The following is a 12,268-nucleotide window of genomic DNA, read 5'->3' as shown; positions in this document are numbered from 1 at the left end:
TGCTTGTTGCCTGGGAAAGCAGTTGAAGACGGCCCAATGCTTTGGGATCCTGCACCTGCGTGGGAGACCCAAAGAAGCTCCTGGCTCCTGGCTTTGGATTGGCTCAGCTCCCACCACTGCGGCCGCTTGGGGAGTGAACCTTGGATGGAAGGTCTTCCTCTCTGTCTCTCCTCTCTGTATATCTGCCTTTCCAATAAAAATAAAATAAATCTTTTTTAAAAAAATGTATCTAAGGTCACACAGCTAAGCATTGCGGCAGTGGGGAACTGAACCTGGGCAATTTCACTCCAAAGTGGACTCAGAGATTGGCAGCAGCAACTCCAACAAAGAGATCGTTAGGAATGCAAATTCCCAACACTGCTGTAGCCTCCTGACAAACTCTAAGGAGAGCGCTCTAGTAATAATACACTCTCCGGATGATCCTGGCATATGCTACAGCATGGGAGCCTATGATGGAAAGGAAGTCATTCAAGAAACATTTCTGGAATCTTATTAACAGAAAAAAAGACCCAGCCGAAACAGTTCTACAACAAACGTAGGCCGTGAGGATCCACATGGAACTGACTGCAGAAAGGTCTAATCCCAGGGGTCTAGATTAGACCCTGTGGCCAAGAGAAGTTCTTGTACTTTTAAAACAAGTAAGTGGCTTAAGAGTGGGAGCTCCATCTTTTACAAAGAATATGAATAAATTTAACAAGAAGAAAATAAATAATAAAAAAAAGAAGGTTTATAGCGGCTGGTTGTGTATATACTAAAATTGAGATGCCAAGGAAGTAGTCACAGGATGTGGTGAAGAACTTGCATTTTCTAACATACTGGTCACTTAATACCATGTTAATTAACTTCATGATGCTGTTAATTTCGACGTTTCTTCCTGTTGTTGAAGCTGTGTAGTGACATCTCATTGGAGGAGATGATATTCTGCCAGCTCTACTTTCAGACCAAGGAAGGTATCCCAATGAAACTGTTGAATTTATCTGGACAGTAAGATGCTGGACTCTCCGCATGGTCCATATCCACAATGAAGGAATCATGACTGGTTATGAGCTGTACTACTGTAACAATATGCAGGAATTCAATATGGGGAGAGGGTCAGGGGAGGGGCTGAGGGAATCCAGAGCCTATGAAACTGTATCACAAAATGCTATAAAATAATAATTTTTAAAAATTGAAAATATCAGTTAAAAACTGAAATGAGGGGTCCGGCGCAGGAGCTTAGTGACTAAAGTCCTCGCCTTGCATCCCATATAGACACCAATTCTTATCCCAGCTGCTCCACTTCCCATCCAGCTTCCTCCTTGTGGCCTGGGAAAACAGTGGAGGACGGGCAAAGACCCTGGGACCCTGCACCCGCGAGTGAGACCTGGAGGAAGCTCCTGGCTCCTGGCTTTGGATCGGCTTAGTTCTGGCTGTTGTGGCCACCTGAGGAGTGAAGCAGTGGACAGAAGATCTTTCTGTCTCTCCTCCTCTCTGTATATCTAACTTTCCAAACAGAGAAGGGGGAAAAAACATAGCTTAAAAAAACAGGGCCCGGTGGCGTGGCCTAGTGGCTCAAATCCTTGCCTTGAATGTGTCAGGATCTCATATGGGCGCCAGTTTTAATCCTGGCAGCCCCACTTCCCATCCAGCTCCCTGCCTGTGGCCTGGGAAAGCAGTCGAAGACAGCCCAAAGCCTTGGGACCCTGCACCCGCGTGGGAGACCTGAAGGAAGTTCCTGGCTCCAGATCAGCACAGCACCGGCCGTTGCGCTCACTTGGGAAGTGAATCATCAGACGGAAGCTCTTTCTCTCTGTCTCTCCTCCTCTCTGTATATCTGACTTTATAATGAAAATAAAAATAAATCTTAAAACAAACAACAAAAAAGCCCCGAAATGAGCAAGAAGCAATAGGTACTACAAACACATTTTTCATTTGAAAAGAAGAAAAGAAGGAGGGGTTTCTCTCCCATTTTTTCGGCCCACTCCCCAAAAGCTTACAAATGGAGCTGAGTCAGGATCCTGGAACTCAATGCTGGCTTCCCACAGGGGTGGCAGATATGTGAGCCATCACCTGCTGACTCCCAGAATGGACATTAATACGAAGCCGGAATCAGAACAGCCGAAATGCAAACTTGGGTTTTTGGATGTGCAATATGCAGGCATCCTGAGTGGTATCTTGGCTAATATACTGAATGTTCATAGCCCTGAAAAAATTCTTTCAATAGAAACCACACCTATAACTTTATTCTAGGAATGAAGATGAATATGAGACCAATGTTTTTCCAGCTGTGGTGACTGAGATGGACAGTGTCACTGGCAAATTATAAAAGCAAGCTGGGGCTAAGGTGAGCATTTGGTGCAACAGACTACATTGCTGCCGGAGATGCCTGCCATCAAGTTTAGAAGTAACTGAAATCAAATCCTACCTCTGCCTCGATCCAGCTTACTGCTCATGTGCACGGAGGCACAGCTGCTAGCCATGTGCCTGGATTCCTGCCATCTGGGGCCATGTGCATGATGGTGTTCCTGGCTCCTAGCTTCGGCTTGGCTTGGCCGAGGCCATTATGGACATGTGGGGAGTCATCAAACAGATGGGACTCTATCTCTCCCTCCCTCTTTATTTATCTTCCTTTTAAATAGATACATGATTTTTTTTTTTAAATGGAAGGAAAAAAAATTAAAAACTGCAGGGCAAGAAAATAGCGCAGAACACTGGTCACTGCTTGGCTGCCTGGAATGGCAGACTCCTATCCTAGAATACCTGGGATTAAGTCCAATGTCTGCTTCCTATGCCACTTCCTGCTCAGGAGCACCCTGGAGGGCAGCAGATGCCTACCACCCACATGGGAATTCAGATGGAACTTCTGATTCCTGGCTCCCGACTTCAGCTTGTCCCTGCCTCAGTTTCTGCTGACATTTAGGGAGTGAACTAGTAGAGGAACATACCTCTCTGTCATTCTGCCTTTCAAATTTAAAAAGAAACTAGGAATAATAGAAAAGGAATGCATTGCCCGAGACCTTGAACTGATGCAGTCACATAGAGGTGGTGATACAGAGCTAAAAATAAAAAGCAGTGTCTAGTATGTAATCATCTGAAGGAGAGGCAGCAAAGGAAACCAGGAAGAAAGAAAATTACAAAGCTTTAGAGCACAGAAAGCTGTTTCAAAATAAAGAAAAGCCACAGTGTGAAACACCACTTAGCCACCCAGGAGCCTAAGAACTTAGAAAATAATGGACTCTATATTTTGTAAAAAGTCATTGATGACCTTGAAAAACCAAACACATATGTGTTCATGATTCTAGCTGCCTGGTAATGCACCTTGAGTCAGGTAACTGGGCCCCACCACCATGTGGGAAACCTGGATTAGCCTCAATCTGGACCAACCCTGGCTACTGTGGTCACTTAAGGAATGGGCCTGCAGATGGAAGATCTCTGTCTCTGCCTTTCTCATAAAAATAATTACAATAGGGATGATGAGACTGTGTAAGCACAAGTATAATTCTTAGTTTGATGGGAGAAGTGACAGAATAGTGAAAATTCAGTTATTAAGCCAGGTTAATTACTTCTCTTAAAGGAAATGAGGAAAAAGGAGGACAGGGAAAATGGTGAGATTGAAGATTTCATGACTGAAGTGTCAATATGACCTTTGGTTTTAAGGGAACATCAAGATTGTCTCTTAGCTTATAAATAGGCTTTGTATCAAATGTCCAAAAGTTTTGCTACCATTTTTTTTTAAAAAGGAAAGAGAACATATTTCCAGTTTCTTGGAATATCAGGACTGCTAGACAATGAATATAATGGTCCCAAATCAAGGTTAATGTTCATTATTGTTTGGATTCCAATGTACATACACACCTACATCTAAACTGATTTGCCCGAGCCAATTAGAAATTAAAGTGCTGCCCTGCATACAATCCCTTACTGAAGTTTTTTAATTGATATGGGAGAGTATTCAGACAGACCTAGAGTTTCTACTAATTATAGTTTAGTCTCTCAAAAACCATAGCAACCAATAAGGAATGAATAAAGGTTGAATTGTATGTTGGCACAAGTCTTAACTTATTAGCCATTTACCTTGAATGTTGGGTTATGATGCCTGCTCCTGCCCGGCCATCACTCATTCGTCTTGTGTCATGGTAGCTAGGCCCTTGGGAAGGTGGACCATGCCAATCTTTCCTTGGTCCACTCGTGTCCCGTCCATGGCGTTCAACTACATGTCGTTCTTCAGGATAGTGCTAAAGAAAAGCATATTAACAGAGAAGTCACAAAACCCTCAATTTCATGACAATTTACTTATTTATACTCCATGACAATTTACTTATACTACTTTTTTTTTTTTTTTTACCATCAGCAAAAATTTACATCATTATGGAATTAATTGACATAGTAATGAGTAACCAACATGTTAAAAGTAAATGCGAGTTCCCAGTCACCTTCTGTGACCACCTCACCTATACTTCAATCTTAGTTTATACACAACATATAACATTCAAAACATAACATGTTATACATAACATCATATCATCTTAAATTACTACTTTAACAGCAGAAACAAGCCAATAAAATTTCTGAGAAAATAAAAAGATGAATAATGCAATAGCGTATGAAAAGCAGTTTATACAAAGTTCAAAGTGAGAAGCTACAGGCTTCAGGGTAGGGTACGGGAAGATGACTCAACATGTACCCAAGTGCTTGCTGACCCTTGAATACATCCAGTATCTAGCTTTATGTAAACAATAAGGCATATTTATACAAATAATAAGGCATATCCTGTCAGAATAATATGCAGAATAATATGTGAGAAACAGCAGTCACTTTAGTTAATGACTTTAGTTAGTGCTATGGCTGCTATATGACAATCAAGAACAGAGTGGCAAACATAAGAAACAAAACATAAAGAACTAAAGACCTGATGAGAGAAGAGTCCAGAATTGTAGTATTTGGCCTATACGCAATAAAGCTGAAGGGAATCCATAAGAGAGGCTTACATAGAACACTGGTGGAACAACTTTCAGGCTAACATCATGAAAAGCAGAATTTTCTTTCTTTTTTTTTTTTTTTTAAGATTGATTTATTTTATTGGAAAGGCAGATGTACATTGAGGAGGAGAGACAGAGAGGAAGATTTTCCCCAAGTGAGCCGCAACGGCCAGTGCTGCGCTGATCCGAAGCCAGGATCCAGGAACTTCTTTCAGGTCTCCCACATGGGTGCAGGGTCCCAAGGCTTTGGGCCGTCCTCGACTGCTTTCCCAGGCCACAAGCAGGGAGCTGGATGGGAAGTGGAGCTGCCAGGATTAGAACTGGCGCCCATATAGGATCCTGGCGCTTTCACAAAGCTTGGACCTTAATACACTATCGTGCTGGGCCCGAAAAGCAGAATTTTCAAGAGAGGATTTAGGAAGTCCTTTATCTTTACTTATAGGACATCTGAATGCAGGAGCTAGTCTTTGAGACTTCTGTAAGTTTCTCTAAACATGGCAAAGTATCTTGATTATATACTCAGAAATTCTATTCAAGGCAGACAGCTGAATGAACTTACCTACCAACATTTCTACTTAATAGACGTTAAAATTTGCCTACCCATCAGGTTCAAATCTGATTAAATGCAGAGTGTGTAAATATATAATGACATTACATTAAATGCCAAGAGATTGAAAACATATAATAAAAAAATGCTGTTATGGGGGCTAACTTTGTGACACAGCAGGTTAAGCTGCGGCCTGCAATGCCAGCATCCCGTATGAGGACCAGTTCCAGTCCTAGTTGCTCCACTTCTGACCCAACTCCCTGCTAATGCGCCAAGGAAAAAACACTGGAAGATGGCCTGAATACTGGGGCTTCTGGTACCTTCTTTGGAGACCCAGACGGAACTCCAGGTTGCTGGTTTCATTCTGGTCCCTCCCCAGCTGTTGCAGTCATTCGCAGAGTGAACAAAAGAGGGAAGATTCTCCCTTCCTCTGCCTTTCAAATAATTTTTAAAAATGCTATTATGAAAATTAACATGTATTCAAATGCAAAACAAGACACCACAGTACAATGCAAACACACATTTCAGGATTCTTTTGGGCATGGGATTCACAGAACTGTATCTGTGCTGTCAATCCACATACTACACTTTCCACTCACTCTGAGAATTAAGAGAACAGAAAACAGACAACAAAGTTTATTTCAGCTCTATACTTTAACCTACTTAATGAAATATGAAAAAGGAAGCGTTTTCAAAAAACAAAAGAAAAATATGAAATATAAACACAAACAAGCTTGGACCAGAGTTTTCCACCCAATTTGAGAGCTTCAATTCCTTAAGATAGTAAATCAAAGTGATTATTAAGGTTCATTTAGTAAATATAGCAATTCTGAAATTTCATCTGGAAGTTTAATAAAAATGTTGTACTTCAAGGCTAACATCTTACTTTGGACTACTGACAACACTATGAGAAAATGCAAGACTTTTTACAAGTCATTTGTTTCTTGGTGACTGCTATTTAACTTACTAGGTCACATCATGGTAATACTTGTGTACATGGTTTCGTGTAAGAACATTTACTTGTAAAGACCTGACAGTACACTCACCTGAGCTCCACTGCCCCGGTCCCCATCTCGGCCTCCGTAGCCTGAAGCATTATTGCGACTTCCAGGAGGAGCTCCTCTCACACTGTGACCTGAGACGTCCCTCCCGGACCGCTCTGGTCTTTCAACTCTGGTAAGCAAAGCACAGAAAAAACATGTAAACTCAAAGCTGTACAAACAGTAGCACCATTTTTTAAAAGAATGAGGTGCTACGCTGGAGGAATTAAAAAGCACACCGCACTCACCTTGTGTCTCGTTTCTCGGAGGACATGCCTCCTTCGCTTTTCCAGGAGGCTGGTCTGGAAGGGTTGGGCCCGGCCTCCCGAGGATGTCTGGGGTGACTGAGATCGGACCTGTTATGGAGGATCACTGTCCTCCTCTCCTCTCGCTCCCCTCGCACTTCTCGCCGGTTTGGTTCTCTGAGTTCACTTCTTGGTGGTGGAGGTTCGTTTCTTCTGGAATCACTGAAATTTTTGGAATACCTTTCAAAGCCTGGATCTTCTCTTCGAGCAGGGCGTGATTTTTTCCCTTCACTTTGGCCAACAAAGCGATCCCGCCTATTGATTAGAAACAAAGAACACATTTATTGACCTTATTCTACCTCACTATATTTGTATAACCCACAGTGATGATTCTTCTTTAGCTACGATTAGTAATTCTCTTTGAAATGCAGCTAAATGAGTGGCACATTCTAGTCACTATCAACCTGAAGAACGTTTTGCCACTATTAACAATGAAGGCACATAGAAAGCCAATTGCGTTTCCACTTCTTTAATGAGAAAATGACAACTGACTTCACCTTGTTATGGTGGCCTATTTAATTTTGAATACAAAAGCACATTCTCATTAATAAAAAATAAAATTGAGCACATAATCAGTTATGATTATTCAATTATATACTGAGCTTTTTATAAATGTTAACACAGAACAAAAGTGTTCACCATCAAGCTCACAAATGAGCTATACACTTTCTTAAAAGACTGATTTATTTTTCTTGGAAAGTCAGAGTTACAAAAAAAGGGGTCTTGGGCCCGGCAGCATGGCCTAGTGGCTCAAGTTCTCACCTCGAACGCGCCAAGATCCCATATGGGCGCCGGTTCTAATCCCGGCAGCTCCACTTCCCCTTTCCATCCAGCTCCCTGCTTGTGGCCTGGGAAAGCAGTCGAGGATGGCCCAAAGCTTTGGAACCCTGCACCCGTGTGGGAGACAAGGAGGAGGTTCCTGGTTCCCGGCTTTGGATCGGCGCAGCACCGGCCGTTGCGGTTCACTTGGGGAGTGAATCATTGGGAAGGAAGATCTTTCTGTCTCTCCTCTCTGTATATCTGACTTTCTAATAAAAATAAATAAATCTTTAAAAAAAAAAAAAAAGAGAGAGAGGGGTCTTTCATTTGCTGGTTTACTCCAAAAATGACTGCAATGACCAGAGGTGGGCTGGTCTAAAGCTGGGGGCCAGGAGCTTCTTTCCCATCTCCCACCAGGGCACAGGAGCCCAAGGCCTTGGACCGTCCTCAGCTGCTTTCCCATGCCATGAAGCTGGAATGGAAAATGGAGTAGCCAAGACACAAACCAGCACCCATCTGTGATGCTGGTGCTGCCTGTCAGAGGTTTTAGCCTGTTCCATCACTGCAAAGGCCCCAACTAGAAGCATTTTCAGTATATCTACTTACCTTTCGAAAGAAGAAGACTGTAACGCTGAACTCTCAGTAAACCGACCCCTCTCTCGGTGGTCAAAGTCATTAAATCTATTCTGTTGCCGAGAGTAGTCAGATCCATGGCCAAACTGTGCATCTGTATCTAGAGACAACTTTTTATTCTCGCTCCAGTAAGGATCATCTCGCCTTGAAAAGAAATATTTGCTCATTTATGTAAATTAGCTTTATAATCATCATGCAACACCTACTTGGAGTTATACATACCACATTAGAACTGTGAACACAAGAAAGCTAATGAACCCAAGACACAACACATCCAGTTAGAAGTGTAGCGAGCAAAAAAATTATGATTCATGTGAAGTCATATGTAGTGTTAGAGAAATTCAGCAGGAGACAAAGATCATTGAAAAACTGCTTAAATTATTAAGTGGAAAAGACAGGATGAAATATTGACACCATTCCTAGACTAAAATTATAAGCAGCAGCTGACAATCTTTTCATCTATCCTTAATTTTTTAAAGGTTAAAGAGAGAAACTCCATGGGTAATTCATTCCTTCCACATATTGCTCTTCGCAATTAACTGACTTACTCAGAATTTATACTAAAACAAAAGCTTTGTCTTACTAAAAAGCATGAGCATAAACACAACAGAATCTATTTCTCAGTCATCCCAAATTCACAACTCTAATTTTTGCACTCTAATTTTTTCAGGATGGGTCTGAGTTTGAGAACCATCACTGAAGTCTACTAGGCCCATGTATTTCTAGTCAGTCATTTGGTATCTGGAAGGGAAAGAGTTTAATGTTCCCACTTGATAAAGCCACCATTGTAACCCTTTCCTCCCTGTTGATCAGGACCTCTGAGTCCAGTGACAGAAATGTGTACTGTCTGATGCTACAGGCTCAGTGACAGCAACAGGACAGCAAGGGAACTGTTAGCAACAAATTCAGCAACTACCTATGATCTACATCACGTGGGCGTTTCAAAGAATTCCTTTTTTCTTGTTCATAGCGAAGCTGCTGCTGCTGTCGTCTGAGTTCCTCTCGTTCTCGAGCAATCCGCTCAGCTTCCTTACGACGCTCCTTCAGACAATACAGAGGGAAGAACCAACCAATGCAAAAACGGAAAAAGAAGGTAAGTACATATGCAACCTTGTCTGAATTCTGTCATTAAGAAACCATCATAAGCAAGCACCAGGCAAACCACACACCTGGGACAAATAAATTCATTTGATTTCAATAATCTAGACTATGGCTATTGTTGTACAAATTAAAAATAGGGGATGGGTGGTAAAAGCTGGCAAGTATTTGGGAAGATCAGATTTAGTTTAGTAATTTGAATAATGCAAAGACATCTACAGGGAGTCAGAAACAGAGATCTTAGTATTGTACATGGAGATTAAGTGCCTTAAAATCCTGGGTTGCAATTCTGCAAAGAGAGGCATTATTTCCTTCCAGCCTTGGGAAATCATTCCCATTGAAATATGTAAGGAAACAGTTCTTATATTCTAAGACTGGAATAGTGACAGAGCCTGGATTACAACTACTCTGGACTCAGAGTCCCATGCTCAGACTATTAGGCTGCCATGATATTGCAGAGCTAGAGTTATCACCAATGATCTAGAACAAAGTCATTACTAAACATATTTTTAACTAGTACCTAATGCATTGTTATCTTTAAGGGACACTTAAGTACTCATTAGCTGAACTCATTCCATAGTAGCTTTACAGGAAGTAAAGCAAATTTTAGGGCAAAATCACAAGGTTTGAAAAAGGTGAGTTATTTAAGATGAAAAGATTTTCTGACTGCACCTGTTCAATACGAATGCGTTCCCTTTCCAAGCGTTCGCGTTCCATTCTCTCTCTCTCTAGTTTTTGCCTTTCAATTTCTAGGCGCTCTCTCTCTCTCTGTAAGCGTTCCCGTTCTTCCCGTTCACGAATTATTCTAATGCGTTCTCGCTCTCGACGCTCTCTTTCTGCAATCTCTCTTCGTCTAACAAAAATCAGTATTTAGAAATACTTAAATTATGCTAGCACTGTGTGAAAGAGAATAGTTTTTGATTTTGAAATTTTCCTTGAGGTTGTCAATTTTAAACTTAATCTAAGTAGTTTTAATGTAATTGGAAAGAGAACTCAAAATAAAACTTTAAACAGATTCCAAGATTGTTACTTATTTATGAGACTGTCAACTGAGCGGCTGAATTTTATATAAAGGAATTGCCTTTTACATGATTCCTGTTTAAATAAAAATCCCACTATAATTAACAGCCCATTAATTAACATTTTAAAAGGAAATACTCTACATATATGAATTTATAAAACTACAACTTTTATCATGCTTTTTGATTGTAAAATTCCCATTGTCTATTATATATTTTATCTCCTTAAACAAGGCATGTACTTCATTTTAACGACTCGGGTTCATAACCAGAACGTTAATTATACCAAGCATTACATGTGACAAAATGGTGTCCTACAGGGCACTTTACACAGTGTTTCCTGGCCCATTAATACACGGCTCCAGGTAACACTTCATTTCCAGTCAGAGGTTGTTCGATTACTTGTCCAACTGAGTTGTGACTGTATTAGACTTTTAATGTTGTTTATGTCATTTTCTCATTCTCGGCAGTCGGTATTAAATTATGTCTGTCAGTATGTCTTCCTCCAGCAAGCCACTTAGTGATTCTTTGGGGTCAGGATTACTAATCGACCCTAACAATTATGGAGCCTTTATTAGCAGTTAGTAGATAAGGACCAAAGATTCTAAATATCTCATGACACATAGAATGGTCAGGATAGTCTTACACAAAAATAGCTATATAACATGTCTTGCACCTTTCAGATTTCACACTAGACACTGATGCCATTAAAAATCAACAAAAAAATCTTAATTCCATTTTTACCAAGTGTTAGGCTTGTTTGTTTACCTTGCTGTCATTTTATAGGCACTAAAAATTTCCAGTAATGCTACTTTGCATAAGTAAAGGAATAATTGTACGTTTTGAGAACTTCACCAAGCATTGTTCACCACTTCAGAAATCATGCCAACATCACTACTGGTATCTGACTCCCAAGACAACATAGCGGTCTCTGTCTGCACACGGGCTGCCACCTTCTCACTGAGTATACGCAGGGTGAATATCTGCCTACTCATTAAGTCCTCTTGCAGAGTTATGCCTAAAGCACTCACACCTGGAATACATATTTTATTAGACATCACTCTTGTTTCTCCTTTATCTTAGTTAGAACATTATATTGACTCTCTAGAAATTGTCTGTATAGAAAGCTACGTGATTCATCACTTTCATACAAGAGAATTAAGAAAGCATTAACTTTACATATATATGTATGTGTGTGTTTATATATATATATATGGGGCACTGGTATGAAGTTTGAGAATCACTGTTCTATTAGCCTCCTTCTCCTACTCTCTTTCCAATTGGTCATCAGTTAAATAAAATAGAAAGCTAAGCACAGTGACTTCATCTAAAATGAGGGAAAGTTAGTTCTGAGTGCTTGTAAGAGCTATTTCCTTTCAAGAAAAGTGCATGGTCATTGCTATATTATGTGAATTGTTAAAAGTATCTGGTAGTTCCTACCATTCTTGTGAATGAATGGACGAAATCCTCTGGTAAGTGACCTCTGGACAAGACAGGTTAATATTGGGAAAAATATATTATAAAAACACATTCACAAGAATATTTTAAATAGCATCCAAAAGCTGATACATTGGCACTAGTAATAAACTATTGAAATAACATTATTAAAAACAGAAACATCTCAGTTTTTCAAGCGTTAACAGATTGTTTTAAAGAGAATGTTGACTTGGCTCTTAGGGCAAATATTCCTTCATTTGAGCACTAATCCAAAGTCAATAAATTTGTGGTTAAAATTTCAACACAGTAGGCATTTGAATAGTGTAGCTTACTTTGAATTGATCTCAAAATCAATTTTCCCTTTAAACGCCTGTTTTTTATGGCAGCAGCTTTGGAGTAGAGGAAAGAGCATTGGACTTGGAGTCAGAAGACTTGGGTCCAGGTCCTGACTCTGCCACTCAGTAGCAATGTG

General features: G+C 40.5%; 1 protein-coding gene across 5 annotated transcripts in view; it reads right to left on the bottom strand.

The window, feature by feature from the left end:
- Positions 1–12,268, bottom strand: part of SLTM (SAFB like transcription modulator) — a 50,110-nt gene that overhangs the window by 1,350 nt on the left and 36,492 nt on the right. For all 5 annotated transcript variants that reach the window (XM_058665773.1, XM_058665775.1, XM_058665776.1 and 2 more), the window contains 6 exons: positions 10,013–10,193; positions 9,159–9,283; positions 8,216–8,386; positions 6,794–7,105; positions 6,552–6,678; positions 4,054–4,214 (listed from right to left, as the gene is read on the bottom strand). In XM_058665773.1, coding sequence (XP_058521756.1) covers positions 4,054–4,214; positions 6,552–6,678; positions 6,794–7,105; positions 8,216–8,386; positions 9,159–9,283; positions 10,013–10,193 — 1,077 coding nt within the window. The remainder of the gene's footprint in view (positions 1–4,053; positions 4,215–6,551; positions 6,679–6,793; positions 7,106–8,215; positions 8,387–9,158; positions 9,284–10,012; positions 10,194–12,268) is intronic.

Source organism: Ochotona princeps, chromosome 6, assembly GCF_030435755.1.
Source record: "Ochotona princeps isolate mOchPri1 chromosome 6, mOchPri1.hap1, whole genome shotgun sequence".
NCBI lineage: Eukaryota > Metazoa > Chordata > Mammalia > Lagomorpha > Ochotonidae > Ochotona > Ochotona princeps.
The sequence above is the reverse complement of the archived record's forward strand: the minus strand, read 5'-3'. Positions and strand labels throughout refer to the sequence as shown.